Source organism: Triturus cristatus, chromosome 2_1 (assembly GCF_964204655.1).
Source record: "Triturus cristatus chromosome 2_1, aTriCri1.1, whole genome shotgun sequence".
Lineage (NCBI taxonomy): Eukaryota > Metazoa > Chordata > Amphibia > Caudata > Salamandridae > Triturus > Triturus cristatus.
Window position 1 is genome coordinate 355,292,900 of NC_140581.1, and position 20,684 is coordinate 355,313,583.

At 49.9% G+C, this 20,684-nt stretch overlaps 1 protein-coding gene across 8 annotated transcripts in view; it reads right to left on the minus strand.

Moving 5' to 3' along the window:
• The window catches only part of ARL15 (ARF like GTPase 15), a 1,560,154-nt gene that overhangs the window by 1,062,117 nt on the left and 477,353 nt on the right, over positions 1–20,684 (minus strand). For all 8 annotated transcript variants that reach the window (XM_085631270.1, XM_085631276.1, XM_085631265.1 and 5 more), the window contains one exon: positions 695–839. In XM_085631270.1, the coding sequence (XP_085487396.1) occupies positions 695–839 (145 nt within the window). The remainder of the gene's footprint in view (positions 1–694; positions 840–20,684) is intronic.

The window sequence follows — 20,684 nt, forward strand, 5'->3', positions numbered from 1 at the left end:
TGTCTCTTCCCACTAGTCATGGAGGTTTGTCCCACTCCCTAAATATGTCCTCCTCTCCCAGTTACCACATTATCCCATTTGTTTATCCCCAAGAATGTTGTTGTCACTTCTTTGTTCTCTGAACTGGAGAGGTGACTGCACACCCACTATGCATTCTAAGGGTTCCTAAGATCTTTAGCGTTTGTCTAGAAGACTGACTGAAATGTAGTTCCTAGAAGGAGATATCCATGTGCCGTGTTCCTAGGATCTTTAGCCTTTGTCAATAAGACTGACTGAAATTTAGTTCCTCGAAGGAGATATCAATGTGCCGTGTTCTTCCCCACTGGAAATTAAAATGCTGAAATGTCAATGACCCATAAAAAGACAGTTTCTCCCCATCCCTTTGTGTATCCAAGTTTAGCTGTGGGGACCACTAAATTATGTTGATTTATTCTTAATGCAGGAAGAGCAAAATCTTGAGCAAAACTAGAAGTGCAGTAAGATTGGATCAGGAAAATGTGCCACCCCACCACCATTTGCATTAGGAAGTGTCAGGGATTCCTAGTGGTAAAGCAAACTTTAGGAACCTCTGGTGGACACAAATTTGTATAAAAAGAGAACCAGGAAAATATTGAAGCACAGTCACTTCATTTAAGAGAGGAGAATTGTTTTTTTCCCTATCATTAGGAGAGAAAGGTTAAACATTTGACTGTACCTGTAGTAGGCACTATGTTGTCTGCACTTTCCGAGCACAGTTGTGAGAGTAAGCTTGACTTGCCAGCACCAGTAAGGCCTATACAAACCACATCATACTCTGGTCGCGGAGGCGGTGGTCCCTTGCAGCAAAGCGCTCTAAAACACTGCCAATAAAAAAAAAAACATGAAATTAGCAGAGCTTCCTTTTAGAACTAATTTCTATTTAGACAATATCTTGAATTCCATCCGACTATTACTTTGGACCATGAAATCAGTGGCACAGAATAAAAAGTAATAATTCTTAGGCCCCCGCCCACTATAAGCGCACCAGTGTATGGTGTTGTGATGCGAGGAAGGGCTGGAATCCTCAATTCAGACTACAATGCCGGACCATAAGATGGTGATTGTGACTTTTCTCTCCAGAATCGGGAATAACCACACATATACAGATATTGGGTCCATTTCTGGATAGTTGTCCCCAGTACCATGGAGAAAACCACCCACATTTTGTGCCTGGAAGGGTGTATGGTCAGGAAGTCCTTCAGCAAGTCTGCTTCCCCCTAGCTGTTTCTGGAGTTGGGCAGGAGCCGGGCTGTGCTGCTGCCTGCAGCCCCAGTCACATTAAAGAGGGCTCAGTGTCTCTGGGTCCAGGATTATAGGGTCCATTTGCGGACCCCATAATTCCAGGCCCTGAAACAGTCAGAATTTAAGGTGGCCGAATTTCACCCAGAGTTATCGCTCTGGGTAAAATCACACCGCTCATAATGAGTACACTACCCGTTATCAAGTGCATGAACAATCCACTTCCTGCCCTGATGAAATCCTCAGGAGCTGATCTCCCGAATACTGCGGTTGAAACAAATATGTTGCTCTGTCGAGAATAGACCACATGAATATGACACCCCATGCATCATCTAAACACTGCAACTAACACACTATTGATCGATAACGGGGATTGTTTATAGCGCTTATGGTTTTTGTTCAGGCAGCAAAATATAAGTTGTGATTGAGAACACAAGATAATCGACAAAAAATACAGCCTTGTTGTTGTTATATTAGAATTATTTCTGGCTAAAAATCGAGAATAAAATATGCTTTTGTTTATGTATTTGTGAAATTGTACATAAGTTCTGATAAACATCTATCTACATTTTCTCCTTATGCAACTTTTCAAATGTTAGCCATAAACCAAAACATCTCATACGTTTTGAGTATAAAGCTCGAGGTCCGGGGGGCGTGGCCAAGATGGAGGAGAGCTGAGACGTGTTTTGTCTTCGCTCCTCCACCCGCCGACTTTCAGCACAGGCCATCGGCCTTAATCAGTACAAGGGAACAGCTGTTTGCTCCCTAACGCACCCAGGGACAACAGACGACCTACCGGGTGAGCCCCGGTTTCCCGCGATAGTGTTTGCGGCTGCTGGCCCGGGCCCGCCCTAGGCCTCGGGAGTGGTGTCGACGGCGGCCGGCGTGTCTCAAGAGGAGACCGCGGCCCTGAGCTCTGGCTGGAGGAGCACTCAGCTTTGCCCGGGACGTCCGCGGATGCGGCGATGCTTCCTCTGCCCCAGTTTGTGGCCCGGGGAGCAGATACGGAAGCCCTTCGGCGAGCCATAAGCGATCCCCACGACAGCGGTGGTGCTGCTGATGCACGAGGCGGCACCTCGGGAGGCCCTCGGACTCGGAGCTCCGACGCTACGGGAAGACTCTTCGGAGCCTGGATGGTGAGTCCTGACTATCTTGCCGCGCCTCACCCCCATGGAAACTGACGCCCAGAATAACACCGGGAGCCTTCCTGATCCCTGAGTTTCTGGGGAAAAGCAGATTGATCGTGCACTGGGCGCCATCTTGGATGACACCTCACCCCACTTGCACGACTGTGACGCAAGGCATTCCCGTGCAGAGGTGGAACCGGTGCATCGTGGGGCGGCCGATCGGGAGGCATTTCAGCCTCCGGCCCTGTAGCCCTTGTCAGCGGTCTACCCAGGTGAGCTGCGCTGCCTCCTTGCGGCTCCCAGGTCGGACTGGGCCTCGAGGCTGACAATCACACAGCTCTGTGACCCCGGCTGCCACGGGTCCGGCGCCACTGTGGGACGCTGCTGAGGCCTGCCCCCGCGGCCACTACAAGTAGGTCCTTTCCGTAGTGGGCTCTCCAGGAGGTACCAGCCAGCCTTATTGAGGCGATGCAGTTCTGGGGCTCGTCCTGCGAGATAGCGGATTGCCTGATATAGTTTGGACACTGTCTGCCTCCTCACACGATCTAGGCCCCGTTTCCACAACGAGACAGCACCTCCGCCTCTTTCCCACTCCTGTCCCCACACGTTGAACTTCCTCTCGGCCATAACAGCGCAGGCACTTGGACGGCCCTCAGGATCCCTTTGTGGTTGCCCCGGGGCATCGCTAGCACCATTTGGCGAAGGCCTTTGACATTCCTCAAGGTCCGTGCATCGAGGGGACAGGTCTGTTCTACCGGCCCGCTGGACACGACATTGAAAGGGCCCTGTTCCACCCCTTCCGTGGCCGCCACAGCTGGAGTAGCGGAGACTCTGACCATGACATCGGCCAGGGGTAGGAAGGATAAGTCTGCTGCCAGAGAAAAGAAGTAGCTGAAGGACCTGTTCGCCAAAGCACAAAGTGTGGGGCCTGGCGACCCGGATCGACTGAGCCCAACATCACAGATGGCGGCCTCGACAGAGGCACCGTTGACGCGGGGCTTTTTGGAATATCCATTTGCCACACTGCACGAGGAGCTCCAGACTGTGAAGCGCGATCTCACAGCAGAACTTAAAGCTGTCCGCAAGGACGTGGATGACATAGGGGAAAGAGTGGTGACCCTAGAAGACAAGAGCGATTCCCGAGACACTGAGATGGCGGCACTACAACAGGATGTACTCCGCATTCACGAACAACAGGGGGATGTGCAGTCTCACTTGGAGGACATAGAGAACCGCTCCCGGCACCATAACATCAGGATCCGAGGAGTAGGCACTAATGAGGAAGTGGGAGAAATTTTTGCCTACGTGCGAGAATTATTCAACCACATCCTGGGTAACCCTTTGGACACACCGTTGAATTTGGACTGCGCCCACAGAGTGGGTCCACCCAGAGCAGCAACGGCACCCCCCGCTGACATACTGGTTTGTGACCAGGACTTCCATACTAAGGAAGAGATCTTGCGCAAAGCTCACTCCCTCCAACAAATCACCTTCCGCAACCAGACGCCCACTTTTTATCAGGATCTTGCAGCAGTCACTCTCCAGAAACGCAGAACCTTCCAGCCCATCACAGAAGTCCTCCGTCAACGCAACATCCCCTACTCCTGGGGACATCCGTTCCGCCTAGTGTTCCGACACGATGGTAAACTGTTCCAATTCCGCTCTTTGTCTGAAGCTAGCAAGCTCCTTGGAATCACTATCCTGGAGGAAACAGACGATGGGGGTCGCTCAGACCAAGGGTCCAATGATGGCGGACCGCAGTGGAGACAGCAGAGGTGACGGCGTCGTGCCAGTCGACCGGATCCTACAGTGATCAAGATGGAGCAAAAAGCTGTTCTCGAGGCCTTGCCAGGGGCCTTGGCCAAGTCGTCTACTGAATGACCAAGCCTGGTTATTTTGATGTATCCTTTCTTTGCCATGCTCGGGGTGGAGTGGGGAGGAAGAAGAGCTGACTATGGCCACGCGATCGCCCGATAGACTTCCTCTCTGTTCATCCCTGGATGACGGACAATGTTCGAACACTGAACTTTTACAGGCGCCCGTTGCGGCTTATGGGTTTTTTTCTTTCTTTCTTTTTCCTTTTTTATAGTTGGGGTTTCCTTTCATTCTATACACTCTTCACCCTCTTTCCCCTCTTTTCAGCACCGGGTTTCCTCTGGCCCACAGGGCGCTCCCGCCTTTTAGTTGCAAGGCCCCTACTGTGTATAACTTTTCCCCAAAGCGATACCAAAGGGGATGACGGACGGAAAGCTTGAGCAAATCAAACACTCACGCCCAGTCAACTGATCTGGGTTTAATCCATCATCATTCTTTAGCTCACTCCACCACCCCAGTTCAGGCATAGCCATGTGCAAATCAGTCTGACCCTGTGCCTCATGGGAACAGTCCAGCCCGAACTGCCAAGCCATGTCTTCCCTGGACCGGAAACAAGCATCCTGGGACCGGTTTCAGGTTCATAACCTTTGCATTTGTCACCCTGAGTGGGACGGGTATGCTCAGACGTGAGTCCCGTGCTCTCCATGCCACTGGAATCAAGCTATCCTGGTTGAAGAGGGGTGAAACCCCGAAACCGGTCCTAGGATGCTTGTTTCCAGCCCAGGGAGGACCTGGCTTGGCAGTTCGGGCTGGACTGTTCCCATGAGGCACAGGGTCAAGACTGATTTGCATATGGCTGGGTTCAAACTGGAATGGCATGGTGAGCAAAAAAACGATGGATTTAGGCCCAGATCTCTGTACTGGGGTGAATGTATGACATTGTTCTGCATTCTGTCCATCAACTGTTGTTTTTGCATATAACTTTTTCCCAGCCAGCCCAGGACACTGGCAATGCAGACTCTTGCGTGGCGCCCTTTCCCTTCCTAGGTCTGAATGCTGCCTTCCTCCATTAAGATCCTCACTCTCAATGTGAGGGGTCTTAATAATCCGATCAAGTGGAGGACACTCCTCTCTTATCTTGAAAGCACGGGCGGTTATTTGTCTCCTCCAGGAAACACATCTACTCTCGAAGGACTGCCACAGACTCCGGTCCCGCTCCTTCCCAACCCAATTTCACTCCTCCTGACCCACAAAGAAAGCTGGGGTGGCCATATTAGTTTCGAAGAGTTTTCAAGAGAGGGTGGCATAAAAAGGGGCTGAAATACGGGGTAGGCTCCTCACATACCAATTCACCGCAGGGGGACACACTTTCACGGTAGGGTCTATTTATGCACCCAATGACGGCCAGGAACGTTTTCTGGATGAGGCACTGATAGAAGCAATGGCCACTCAAGACCGCCACATATTGTTTGGGGGTGACCTCAATTTGGTATTCGATAATGACATGGACCGCTCTGCGCAGCGCACTAGTCAGGTCGGTGCCCTTACCCCGACCGGACATGCCAAATTACACGACCTAGGCCTTACAGACTTGTGGCGACTCCTCCACCCCAGCACAAGAGACTTTTAATTTTACTCCAACGCACATAAAACCTACGCTAGATTAGATTATTTTTTGGGTACCAAACCTATCCTAGACATCACGCTCTCAGCTGACATACTGGTGGTGACCTTTTCCGACCATTCCCCCGAGGTGATCACCCTAGCCTTCCCACAGGCGCAGCCCCCGACCAGACACTGGCGATTCAGAGATACTCTCCTACACCGATCGGACAAGGTCACACGACTACAGCAAGTGCTAGACGATTATCTGTTACACAACGATAACTTGGATACAGTCCTTTCTACTAGGTGGGAGGCCCTCAAGGCAGTAATTAGGGGTGAAGTAATAGCTATATCTACGGCTAACAATATAGAGCGCAAACGGAAGAGGGAGGAACTGGCCCTTAAAGTGCGAGATCTGGAGCAAATGCACCAACGCACCGGGGCTCCTCGGGGTTGGAGACAAGTAACAGCAGCTAGGATGCAATTGGTTGCCCTAGATCGTGACAGGGCAGAATACGCTGCAATGCGCTTGCGACATTCCTTCTACGTGGGAGGAGATAAGTGTGGGCAGCTACTTGCGCACAAACTGAGGGAAGTTTGTCTAAGAGATGGGGTCCGGGAGATCAGGGATTGCTCAGGAGCCCTTTGCACAGACGACACAGCCATAGCTGACACATTCCGCTAGCTTTACGCGCAGCTCGATGATGAACAGCCCTTAGAGGCAGCGGACATCGATCTGTACTTAGCTCAAGCTCGCCTTCCCAGCTTAACGCCCGACCAGGCGGCCCACATAGAGAGAGAGAGATCAGGGTGGAAGAGGTCATAGCTGCTATAGCCCGCTTGAAACTGGGTAAATCGCCTGGTTCCGACGGTTACACTGCAGCCTTTTATAAGCAATTCTGCGCAACACTGGCCCCCCTACTAACCTGACTCTTTAACTCCTTTGCCGAGCCTGGAGCGATCCCTGCGCCTATGCTAGAGGTGGCAGTGGTCGCTATACCAAAGCTTGGGAAAGATAAAACATCCTGCGGATCCTACCGACCTATTTCGCTTCTAAATATTGACCTGAAGCTATATACCGGGATCCTGGCCGCCCGACTGAGCCCTTACATGCAGGGCCTGGTAGACCCTGACCAGGCAGGATTCATACCGCAGCGGCAAACGAGCGATAATCCCAAATGAGTCACACACCTGATCGAAAAGGCTTCCCCATCTCTGGAGAATACATGCTTTTAACAGTAGATGCATAGAAAGCCTTCAACCGCGTCCACTGGCCATATCTCAAACAGGCACTGATACGCGCTGGTATCCGAGACAAGATGTCGATGCACATTTTTAATTGTTATCGCTGTCCACGTAAATGGCCACATATCTGCGCCATTCCCTATCCGTAGAGGCACTAGACAGGGGTGCCCTCTGTCGCCCCTGCTTTTCACATTCTACATGGAGCCTTTGGCTCAGAGGGTCCGGGACCACCCCCAGATTACCGGTATCCGCTTCGGCGGGGGACACGCATACAATAAGCCTCTATGCGGATGACGTGCTGGCCACTCTCACGAATGCTACAACTGCCCTGGGGAGCTTCTTAGAGGAACTAAAGGCTTTTGGGACAGCCTCTGGTTTCAAGTTCAACTTGGCAAAATCCATGGCACTAAACCTGTCTCTGCCACCGACAGTCCTGGCGGACCTTCAGGCCAGACACCCCCTGAACTGGTCTGATGAGGCGGTTCCCTATCTGGGCATACAGTTGGTCCCAACTCTGCAAGCTATGAGACAAGGTAATTACTCCCTCATGCAGGAACACGTCATCGTTGCGTTGCTGAAATGGAAACACTACCCAATATCGTGGTTGGGACGAGTCGCAGCCATTAAAATGACACTTCTCCCCAAGATCCTGTATCTCTTCCAGACCCTACCCCTACCACCCTACCGGATGGCTACAAAGGGTCCAATCTGACCTCTCTACCTTCATCTGGCAAGGACGTAAACAGAGAATGAAGTGGTTGGTGAGCTTCCTTCCACCTCACGAGGGAGGCCTTGGAGTTCCAGATCTCAGGCTTTATTATAACGCCACGCAACTCCGGTACTTGGTCGAATGGAGCAGAGTGGAATCTGAGAAGCATTGGCTCTTTCAAGACCGGGCTGTTGCTGGCACGTCTCTTATGAAGATCCCCTTTCTGTCAAAACCCCATCGCCCACCCAACTTGTATGCTTCTCAGGTGACGCGCTCCATCCTTAAGGTCTGGGACCGGACTAACATACGGCATGCCATCACCACATTCCCCTCTCCGCTCACCTCCCTCTTTGTCAACCCAGATTTCAAACCCGGCGTAGGTCCATGGGCCTTCCTGCTGTGGAGAGAAGCGGGTTGTCGAGCCATAGGCCAACTATTCCATAAGGGCGAGATTGTTCCTTTCTCGCAGCTCCGTGCCGACCATGGTCTCCCTGAATCGGAATGCATGCGCTACCTTCAGGTCCGACACTGGGTCATGCACCCTGATATCCGGGCGCAGGCGTCACGGCTCCTTACCCAATATGAGAGATGGCTCATCACGTGTCCCTCGGACGAGAAATTGACCTCGGACCTATACAAATTGCTCCTATCCAGATATACTCACACTTATCACGCCGGGCGGGCATGATGGTAGAGACCTGGGACGTGACCTTACCTCCCAGGAGTGGGAAACTGCATGTTACAGGGCACGCCACACAGCAACACATGTGGGCCTGACCGAAACCTTCACTAAACTCGTATACCACAGGTACTACACCCCAGAGAGGCTGCATCAGGCCGACCCCACACATAGTCCCGACTGTTGGAGGGGCTGTGGACAGAGGGGCTCGTTGGTTCACCTCCTATGGGACTGCACACACATTCAGACTTACTCGTCACATGTACTTGACGAGACTGATAAATATTTGGACACGGAACTCCCCAGGTTCCCCGCATACGTACTGTTGGGAGTGCCAAACCCGCTCACTTACCCCCTGAGATCCAAAACGGGGAAACAGATAGCCATCGCCCTCGGCACGGCCACCCAGAACATACTCATACATTGGAAGACAACCCGGGTTCCCACACACACAGGGTGGTACAAGCGTCTGTGGCATGTGTTGGGCATGGACAAGATCTCTCTCACCTTGGCCGGCAAGGGCTCCTCCTTTAGTGACCTTTGGCAACCCTTTTTAGCCCTGCTAGCTCCAGAATTTAGGGAACTGCACTGCCCCAAATATCTATGCCTCCTGCACCTCACTACTCCGGACACTCATACATGAGCCATCTCAACCGTATCTAGAACATGCCGTTCCATTCTGTGCTATTCAGAGACAATGATCCTCAGGGTGAAGGGTGGTTTTCTTTTTCTGTATTTTCTTCTTTTAGTTTCCTCTCTTTTTCCTATTTATGTGGGGGGTGGGAACATATGTTTACAATAGAGCTCTCGTACCTTAACACATTTAACATTGGATCTGCCGAGCCTTGCGTGGCACGCTCGTATTGCTCTTATTCTTTGTGTTGCTCCATAATAAAAAGATTTAAATCTAAGGATCGAGGTCCGGCACACACAATTTTAGCCTGGATTGCCTGGTGCACTACAGTGGGCAATAGTTGAATGAGTTACCAAGTGGACCACAGTGAACAACAGTGGAGTGAGTTACCTGGTGGACCAGAATGAACAATAGCGAAATGGTGGACAAGACTGAACACCCGTGGAATGGGTTACGTGATGGACTACAGCGTACAATAGTAGTGGTTACCAGGTGGACCATAGTAAACAAAGACGAATGGGTTAGTTACCTGGTATACTGGAGTGCACCATTATAGAACGGTCTACCTAGTGGCCACAGTGCACAACAGTTGAATGAGTTGCTTCATGAATAGAAATGCACAAAGTTGCAATGGGTATCCTGGTGGATAGGAGTGTACACATGTGAAAAGTGTTACCTGACAGCCAGAGTGCACCATGGTGGAATTGGTTAGATGGTAGAAAGGTGCACTCAATAGTGGAATGGATTTTCAGGTGGATTAGAGAGTACACTGGTGTAATGGGTTACTTAGTGATATTTTGTATGCATTTGTCGAAATGTGAAATAAAGATGGAATTAATGCACAAGTATGGAATGGGTTACCAGGTGGATCGGAGTTCTCACAGAAATGAGTTCGCTGTCAGCCTGAAATGAGCAATGATGAAATGAGTTACATGGCAGGGTGAAATTGAAAATGGTGAAATGAGTTACCTGACAAACAAGAAAACACAAGCATGGAATTAATTTATTAAACTTCGATGGTACCAATCGAACCTCGTGAGAACTTCTAAGCAACAATATCCTGTGAAGTATGCAAGCATGCTTAGTGAGCTCAACCAATATGCAAACACAATGAATCCAGAGTGTAGTAGTAGTTAAGCTTGTATTAGTAATTCACACAGCTAACGCTATGATAGTGTCAAACATAACCTATCATCTATAGAGAGGTATTCAAGGTTAGAACTAGATATTTTTTTCATTACTTATCACATTAGCGGGTAACTGCACGATTTAGAGTTTGTCAAACTAATTTCACAGTTATTAGTTCACAAACACAGAAAATTCCCAAAAAGTTAACAAGATGAACATGTTATTTTACCTACTTATATTATAACCATCACTTTAAATAAAAGGAAGCCAGGTATTACTGTTTTATTTCTATGTCCACTTGAATGAACTAAACATAGGACTGTACTGAGCAGTTTGTTCGATAAACCAACATGCTGATTACTAAGTTGAAGAAAACATTGAAAAAAACTAAAAAGCAAAATCAAACAAGCCAACGCTGCCTGAAGCTTGATGTTAAAACTTCACAGACCTGGTACGGAGTCCCAGGCCTGGATGTTAGAAAAGAAACACCACAAAGGTATTGCAAATCCTGCAATAACTCAAACAAGAAGAGAATTATGGGACTGAGAGATAGTTTAGTTTCTGTATCCATCGCGATGCGGCCAGCAAGAAGCATCGGAGACAGAGTTTACAGTAGAATTCGACAGGGAAGCCTGGGGTCTTACCAAGTTTCAAATCTCAAATGGCCCTCTGAATATCATCTTCAGTGATAAGGAAGTCCAACGCTTTCCATTGGGGTCGTGTCAAATGGGGATATCAGATAATAACGCCTGGGCCAGTTCAGAGACACACAGAGACTGACTGGAATAAAGTGTCTAGCAATAGTCTGCAAATGCATTTGCAGTGGCCTTCGCCGTCGTAACCGAGGAACCAAAAGCATTGTTGACAGACAGAATGAGTCTGGAGCTGACATTCTTGGTAGCCAATCTATAGAGCAGCATACTGCTTTTGTCCCCATATTCATGTACCCATTGGGTGGAGGCTCGCCAACATTGGCAGGTTTCATGGTGCTCAGCCTTTTCTGACCTACTGGCTCCCTACATTCTCCGGGCTGCCAACTTCTCTGTGCTTGGTGATCTCAACCTCCACCTGGAGAACCCCGAAAATAAATCAGAATCCACATTTATAGAGGACATGAATATTATCAATCTTTCACTGCGAAATGCACTACCTACTCACATCACTGGTCACCTTCTGGATCCTACTTTTTCTAATCTCGCTACTTTATCTGTTGCACCACCTGTCCAGCTTTGCTTGACTGATCATTTTGCAGTTCCTTTTACCATCAAACGTCTTTGTTTCTCTTCTCCTAGGCTGACTTTAGTGCCTAAAACTAGGAACTTAATTTATTCGCACTTAACAAAGTGCTTCTTGACAATCCCCCCGTCTCTTGTTTCCTCCCATGATCAAGACCAGCTCTCTGTGCACCAATAACTTACAGTGGCCATCGATTCTGCACTACCTCTCTCAGTAAAGCCACAGCTCAGAACCCATCCTCCTGTCCCTTGGTTTACAGATTCTCTTAAACAAGAGAAAAAACACTGTAAAGCCTTAGAGGGATAATGGATGAAACATTATCTGTCTAACGCTAAATTGGAGTATTTGGGAGCATTAAAGAAATATCATGCTCTTTGCAGATCGGCTCGTGCAGCCTTCTTAATTAAGGAGATTTCTAGCTCCCAAAACTAAAGTTGTGCCTAAACTCTCATCTGCTAGTGCTTTTTTGACCCCTCCCTCGCTTTCGCAACCTCAATGTGATGAGCTAGCGCTGTTCTTTCACAATAACGTTAAGTCTATCCATGACCAACTTGCTGCGGATGACTCCCAACAAGGGAATCTAATATTACCTGTCAATCCAACGGCAGGGCCCCTTGAACTTTTCCCTCAGGTTCCTGCATCTGGGGATTCTTTCCAGATTAGTTCATGGCCTCCTTTGGATTTGCCTTCTTTGAAACTGTTGTTGAGTCTGGTTAACCTCTTGATCCTCTTCCCCTTCTAAACTTAGTCCCTTGGACAAGGCTTCCCTCTCTGTGATTCTGAACCTTCTTAATACTTCTCTGAGTATAGGTTTGGTACCACAGAGGTGGAAACATGCACTTGTCCTTCCTTTACTAAAAAAGGAAGGTCTTGTTCTCTCTGCTGGTCCAATTTTTGCCCTATTTCTTTCCTGCCTGTGTTCTCCAAAATCGTGGAATGGCACATTAATACTCAACTTTCTTCTTTTGTTACAATTCGTAATTTGCTGCACCCCTCTCAGTCGGGCTAAAGACCTGACCATAGTACAGAGTCTGTTCTTCTCTGAGTCACTGAGCATCTCAGGCAACAACTTGACTTCAAAGGTACTTCCGCCCTCAACTTGCTGGATTTAAGTGCAGCTCTTGACACAGTGTCACATTCCAATCTGATAGACTGTTTCGAAACCTCTGGAATTGTGGGTCTGGCTCTGAGGCGGTTGATCTCTTTCTTAAATGACCGTACCTTTCAGGTCTTTTTGAACTAAGTAAGATCTAACACTCTAGCACAAACCTCTGGAGTGCCTCAGGGTTCTATTTTGAGCCCTTTGCTTTTTAATATTTATGTTTGCCCTTTGGCTGACATTGCTAAGAAGTCTGGACTGACAATTTTTTCATATGCCAAGGATACCCAGATTATCTTTTCTCTTTCCACTGCCCAGCACCTAGATCCCTCGCTGCTTCAGCTTGGGCTGAGGAATGTCTCCTCGTGGCTGACCAGTAATGCCCTGAAGCTAAATGGCACTAAAACTGAGATGCTTGTTCTGGGTAACAACCCTGAGCTTTGGGGAATCAAACATTGGCCTGACACTCTAGGCCCCGTGCCTGTCTCTATCCCCAAAGTTAAAAACCTGTGTTTCATTATTGATAAAAATCTTTCCCATAAACCTCAGGTATCCAGGGTTACGGCATCCTGCTTTGCTGTTCTTAGATGCATCAAAAAAAACCTCTGGCTCATTCCACCGGCAGCTAAGAGAATGGTTCTGCAGGCTCTGGTGATATCCAGGCTGGACTATGGGAATGTGCTGTATCTGGGTGCAGACAAAGCCTCAGTGCACTGGTTGCAGGACTTTCAAAATGCAGCTGCTCGTCTTATTTTCCATCTGCCCAGATGCTCCTCTGCCTCTCCTCTGCTCCACCAACTACATTGGCTTAAAGTCAATAAGAGCATTAAGTTCAAGGCCCTATGCTACATGTTTCAGGTCAAATGTGGCCTTGCTCCCTCCTATATTCAAAGATTGTTAACACCTTATGTGCCGGCCCGACAGTAGAGATCCTCCAGCCTCTCACTGTTTTCAGTCCCCAGGTTTCGGCCCGTCCGTATGAGGGGTCGCTCTTTTTCCTACCTGGGCCCTAAGCTCTGGAATGCTCTCCCGATTGATCTTAGGAATTGCCATTCTCTGTTAGCTTTCCGTAAGCGCTTAAAGACACTGTTTTTCAGCGACCTGGCTTGAATGCTTTTCTTCCTATTCGTGCCTGTTGCCTAAGTTAGCCTGCCTCCATTTGTCCAGCGTCAGGAGACCCTGTTGGGTAGCTGCGCGTTTTATAAATCTAGAAAAAAATAAAATAAATAAGGTTAGACGCCCCGTCAAATTCTAACTGTCAGGTCAAGTATTCAATCGCATCAGTTGCTGCCGCAGTCTCCACTGGAAGATGTGGGATTCAACTGCCATAGTGCACTGGCATTTATCTTGGTCTATACGCTTGAGGAACGCTTTGCTTCAACCACAGATGGTAGGTGTACTTGTTGCCCATAATATGCCCACCCTATGGACCGTCCCCTCAATAATTTTGAAATAGGATTGTAGATCCTTGGAGAGGTAGTCCAAGAGACTTTCATCCATAAGGAACCCATCATTCATATGCGACATAGGCCTTTAATACTACACTTGTACCCTGGAGCAGAGCAGCGGGGGGAATGATCTGAGATACCGCAAGGGAGCCGATCAATGGCCAAAGTGGAGGACATGTCTGCAGTCGGGAGAAATATGTGCCATGGCTTTTGTGGATGCAGAAGTGTGAGTATAATGGCCAAAGTGGAGGACATGTCTGCGGTCGGGAGAAATATGTGCCATAGGTTTTGTGGATGCAGAAGTGTGAGTGAAAGCCCTTCCCTGCGAGTGCCACACCCACCAAACGTCACGGAGTCCCAAAGAGTCCATCCAGGATCCAAGAGACTTGGAGAGAGCTTGTGAAGGGGGGCCAGAGATGTCCATGTCAGGGTTTGGGATGCCATTAAAGTCTCCCCCAAGGAGTAGCACTCCATATGGAAATGCTGCTACCACCTCAGTAAGATGTTAAAGAGTCTGCCCATGTAAATGGGGAGGTATATAGATGTTCACCAGAATATAGGGTTTCCCCTCCAATGTCCCAAACAGTCTCACATAACGGCATTGGGTGTCATGTATGAACTGTGTGGCAACTAATGGCAAGTTTTGCGTAGGACAATCGCCACCTGTTGGACTTGGCCCTTTTTGCAGGGTCATCCCTAAACTTTTTGCCTTTCTCCTACTGTTTTTTCTGACATGGTGTTGGTGGTTCTAGGACTCTGGGCACTTTAGCACCGCTGTCCAGTGTAAAGTGCGTGTGGTCTCTGTGTTAAATATTGTAAGATTGGTCTACACCTGTTTGGCCTATTTAATTTACCTGCCAGTCCCTTGTAAAGTGGTAGCTCATACACAGGGCTGGTAAATTAAATGCTACTGGTGGGCTTGCAGCCCTGATTGCGCCACCCACCAAAGTAGTCTTTCAAACCTATCCCAGGCCTCTGCCTCACCCCTAAATTAGGCTCTAGCTAGCCCTACGAGCAGAGTGCATTGTAAGTAAAAGATAGGACATGTACCTTAAGTATGTGTCATGTCCTGGTAGTGACAAACAGCCATTTTGGTTTCTCACTACTGTGGGGCTGCACCCCCCATAGGAATGCATTGGGGATTCCCTGATAAGTGTTTCGGTGGTAATTCCTGGTATGAGAGGAGCAGCATGGTCAAGTTTGGTATATTTGGAATGGTAATAATAAATGCTGAGCAATGGTGTGCGCAGATTTAGTATAACTATTTTAGAAATGACACTTTTAGAAGTTGGCATTTCTGTGTGCTATGTGTCTTGCCTGCCTGATGTCAACTGCATGTCTGGCTTTTGAGTGACAGAGGCTGGTGAGGTGTGTGTGGCTCCAGGAGGGGCAGGGTGAGTCAGCGCTAGGCTGAATGGGACATCTGCATTTGGAGTAGTGGGAAGAGTAGTCCCCTGACCCTGAATAGGGTGGTGCCTGCCCTAGTGAATGCTAGCTCCGTCCCCCTGTGGTGTGTCTGATGACGAGCCCCCACCTGACAAAGGGGAAGAGGAGCCTGGTAAACAAAGTGCTCCAATTCCCCCCTGAACCAGTTTAGGCTGGTTCCCCCCAGCCCTGTGCTTTGCAGACAAAGGAAAATGTACTATAAATATAGGGGCTGTGACCCCATGAAGGTGTTGTGCTTCCTGGTGCTGAGGGGACCTGCTGCTGCTGGGCTCCAGGAGGAATCGCCTCAAGGGACTACCTCCCTGCTGGAGGGCCCTGTGAGCTGGCCTGCCTGGGCCCAGCTTTGTGCCCCTAAAAACTTTGCTGCTGGAGCTGTGGCTCCTAGAACCTCATGAGCGCTATATCTTAATTCTATGTCAGGACCGGAGGCTCCGATTATGCTTCTCAATCTTTACTAGGAAGCTCACAGCAGCCAATAAAAACAGAGATAAAAACCACGTGACAACCATAGAGTCTCGTCCATATAAGGTCCCTGTCAGCACATAGAGTCCTCTTTCTTTGCTGCTCCGCAGCCAGTTAAGTACCTTGTGTTTATTCTCTCTTAAGTGTGGTATTACTTGGTTATTGGCACGCTTGTATGCTGCGGCTATTGTTCTGTTTTATGATGCGCTGCCTTTGATGCGCGATCGCTGTTAACGTGATTGGTGTGGTACGAGGTTTTCTCCTCGCCGATGTTAATTTCGCTGCCGGTTGCCTTTCAGCTAATGGGATATTGACGCGCTGCGAGCGCTGACCCGTGTAGTCCGTCGGTGAGTTTGTTTTCCTCACGTCGCTCGGGTTTTGTGGAGCGGGAGGTTCAGGGGAGCGAGGACGCGCGTCTGCCTGACGCGCAGTCCTCTTTTATTGATTGTGTGAGCCTGGGCCAGCGCGCATGCGCGGCGGCCATTTTTGCCCGCGAAAGTCATTCGGGCTTAAATTGAACACCGGAGCAGTGTGTTGACTGCTTATGACCCGCATTTGTGCCGATTTTCGGCGAAAAAAGGCTCGTTTTGGCTCCCCAGACGCCCTTCTGTTCTGCAATCAGTGGGGCTGTATAATTCAGCATAGGCTTTGCCTAGAGTGGGGTTTTGTTGTGCAAGCCCTCCCTCCCTCCACATCTAAACATTAACATTTTGTGTCACCATTGGTGACTGTATTGGGGCTTGCCTGGGGTTACCACTCCCCCTGATCTCCTGTGTGGGACTATTGATTGTGAACTTGACGGACACCACAAGCAATCCTCAGGGTCGGTAATTGCTCACTGTGTGGCAACTATGTCTGAGTACTATGAAGAGGATCATTATTATTATGATGATGAAGACCCTTCAGGGTCTATGGAATATGACCTCGTGGAGGCATTGGACGCAGGTGTGCAGCATTCAGTCAATTCCGCGTTGGTGAGAGCGATTGCGCCGTTGAAGCGCCATCTTTGCTCTTACGCAAAGAAACAAGGCTGGGTTCCATCCTCAGCTTCCCGTCCTACACCTGGGGGTAAGGGAAGAGCGAATCCCCACGCTGCGGGTTTCGCTAAGCTCGCAAGATCAATGGCGGAGCAAGAGCGTTCTACTCCTAGTAGAGAGGCGACAATTACTGAGATCTCCCAGGAGGATGATGGTCAAGACACCACACCTGACCCTACCACGGACGAGGATGAATCCCCTCGCCCTTCCAAGAAAGCAAGGAAGGAAAAGCACTCTGGTCCGTCCACGTCACCTAAGGTTCTCACGTTTGAGCTAGCGGACATTATCCACCCTAATTCCTCATCCTGGCTGCCACCCCAAGAGGTGGCGGAGTATGTCCAGACCCATCTACGTCAAGCGTTTGACACGGACGTGCGGGCACGACTGCGGTCGGAGTGCCCTCGGCCTGAACTGGCGGATAAGGTGGCGGCTATCCCGGAGGTGGATCCGTCCATGTTGACTTACTTGAAAAAGTATTCGAAAGATCCTAAGAAAGGCTTGGACAGGTCCTGGCGATCCTGCCAGGATAAACTGTTGGACGTCATAGGCCCTCTGACAAAGATTCTCGAGCTCGGCTTTAGGGCCAAAGAATCCTCCATTGCAATTAGCCCTGATGAGTTGATTGGCTGGGTGCAGCGGGCAGTGTGCCAACTGGGCAACGCTAATTGTGCATTGTCAACGGAGCGGCGCAGGTCCATCCTCTTAAAGTTGGATCCCAGGCTGGCCGAGTTATCTACGTCTGAATCGGGTCCGCTAGCTCAAGGTCTCCTGTTTGGTCAGCCTTTTCTAAAAGAACTGACCAAGTTTGTAGCCACATTTAGTGGGCTTGACAAGGCCCAGGGTTCTTTAAAACGGGCTTTCCGCCCGGTTTTTGGCAGGGCCGGACGCTTCCGGGGGCGCTCGTTCGGCCGGGGGTATAACCAAGGCGCCCAACGTGGCCAACAAAGAGGAGGTTATCAGGACAACACAGCCAATACCTCCAACTTTTACCCCTCGCGACGCTCCAGAAACAGGTTCCGCAAAGGTGGCAGATTTGGAGGAAACTCCAACAACCAGCATGATGCCGGAAACTCAGGTGAGCCTCATTCCTTTTTCGGAGGTGACGTTGGGGGGAAGAGTGTCATGTTTTCTAAGCAAATGGCGTGAAATTTCGCAAGATGCATGGGTGTTGCAGACGGTACAGGGGTACAGGCTGGAGATGTACGCTTCCCCTTTGCAACACTCCTGCCCCCCCCCTCTGTATTTTTCCCGACAAGATCAGAACTTTATCACGGCAGAAATCAATTCCTTGTTGCAGAAGGGCGCGATTGCGCCCTCCGAGATCCACCCTCACCGTTTCGTGAGCACTGTCTTTCTCGTAGAAAAGAAAGGGGGCGGTTCCCGCTTGGTGTTAAACCTCAAAGAGTTCAACTCGTGGATTGTTTACAGGCACTTCAAGATGGAAGGGATCCATCTGCTGCGCGACCTTCTCCAAGAAGGGGATTGGATGGTCCGTTTGGACCTGAAAGACGCGTATCTCTCCATTCCCATTTTTCCCCCCCACAGGAGGTTCCTGCAGTTTGTCTGGGGAAAGGTATGCTACGAGTACAAGGTCCTACCGTTCGGTCTGTTGTCGGCACCGTGGTGCTTCACGAAGCTCCTGAGACCAGTGGTGGAATCTCTCCGGGCCCGAGGAGTCCGCCTCATAATATACCTGGACGACATAATTGTTTTGGCGTCCTCCCCTCAGACGGTCCAAACGCACCTCAATTGGGCGATCAACCTATTGCAAGGCTTAGGGTTCATTGTCAACCCGCAGAAATCAGTGTTAACTCCCTCTCAGTCCATCGAATTTCTGGGGTTTACGATCAATTCAGTAACGTGTCAACTCTTGCTGCCAATGCCGAAGGTCAGGGCAATCAAGAAAGAGTTGCGGTCCACCCTGCGCAAGCAGACGACGTCCTTGAGATCCTTAGCCCGCATAGTGGGGCTCCTGGCTTCTTCCATCCAAGCGATCTTCCCGGGCCCCCTTCATTATCGGGCCCTTCAGAGGCTCAAGATCCGCCATCTCCGGAAAGGTCTCAGTTACTCAGAACAGATACCTCTCTCAGAGGAGGCGAGGCTGGAGATGGATTGGTGGTTAAACCACATGGAGGCCTGGAACGGACGGGCGCTATTCGGATCGACCCCGGACGTGGTAATCGAATCGGATGCCAGCCGGTGGGGTTGGGGAGCCCGGTGCGGCACGTTGTCCACGGGTGGTCGCTGGTCGCCGGAAGAACTTCAATTGCATATCAACTGCCTGGAACTGTTGGCTGGTTCTTTTGCGATCAGATGTCTTTCGCCTCAGAAAGCAGATTGTTGTATCCTCCTCCGGATGGACAATATCTCGGCGGTACGTTACGTCAACAAGCTGGGCGGTACCAAGTCGCGGATGTTGGCGGAGATCGCCAAGGACTTCTGGCATTTCTGTCTGCAGAACATAATTTCGGTTGTTGCGGAATACCTGCCCGGTTCCAGCAACCAAGTGGCCGATTGGAATTCCCGCCATCTGCAGGACTCCAGCGACTGGATGCTGTTGCCCACGGTGTTTCGGCACCTGACCCATCTTTGGGGCCCTTGCCAGATAGACCTTTTTGCGTCCCGACTGAACAGACAGGTTCCCCAGTTTTTCAGTTGGAGGCCGGATCCGGAGGCGTTAGCCACGGATGCATTCCTGCAGGAATGGCCGAGGTCCCTCTGCTACGCATTTCCCCCGTTTCTCATGATCCCACGGGTTCTAGCGCGAGCAAGAGCCTTTCAGGCGGAACTCATTTTGATCACTCCTTTATGGAGGGCTCAGGCTTGGTTTCCGGTGTTGCTAGACATGAGTTGCGCGATCCCGATTCTTCTTCCCCAGTTGCAGAACCTATTGCTGGACCCTCTTCAGAATCCTCACCCTTTGGTGGCGGCGGGCCAGCTTCCTCTCGTTGCTTGGCGGGTTTCAGGGACAGGTGGAGTGTCCCGGGCCTTTCACGGGAAGCTTGTAACTTCATCAAAGAAGCTTGGTCGGCCAATACCCACAAGCGATACTCCTCATCTTGGAAAAGGTGGTGTGATTGGTGCGCTCAACGGGACGTGGATCCCGCTAAGGCACATGTGTCTTTAGTGGTCAACTTTTTGGCCTCTATGGCGTCCTCCGGGTTGGCGTACAGGACGGTCAACAACTTTCGGTCCGCCATATCGGCGGGACATTTACCTGTAGAAGGTAAGCCCATTGGGGAACATCCTTTAGTATGTAAATTACTGAGGGGAGTCAGGATGGTGAAACCCCCTTGCCCAAAGTACTCTCACCTGTGGGATGTTTCTCTTGTCCTCCGATTCCTGGAATCCTGGCCATCCAATAGGTTCTTGTCTCGTAAACAACTCTCGGCCAAGCTGACTATGCTCTTATGTCTCGTTTCTTGCAAACGGGTTTCTGACGTCCGAGCGCTTGATTTAGCGGGGCGTAGATTTACCCCGGAGGGGGTGTCCTTCACTTTGTCCAGGAGAACGAAGTGTAACACTACTTCAGTCACGTACCCGGTTTTTCCTAATAATCCAAAACTGTGTGCGGTGCAATGTATTAAGGATTACGAGGTGAGTACTGAGGAATTTCGTGCTAATATGCAGGGGCAATTACTTATTGCTTTGCAGAAGCCTTTTCGCCCAGTGACTCCAGCTACCTTATCGCGGTGGATGCGCTGGCTCATGGGCGAAGCAGGGATTGATATCTCCAAGTTTGGGGCACACTCTGCGC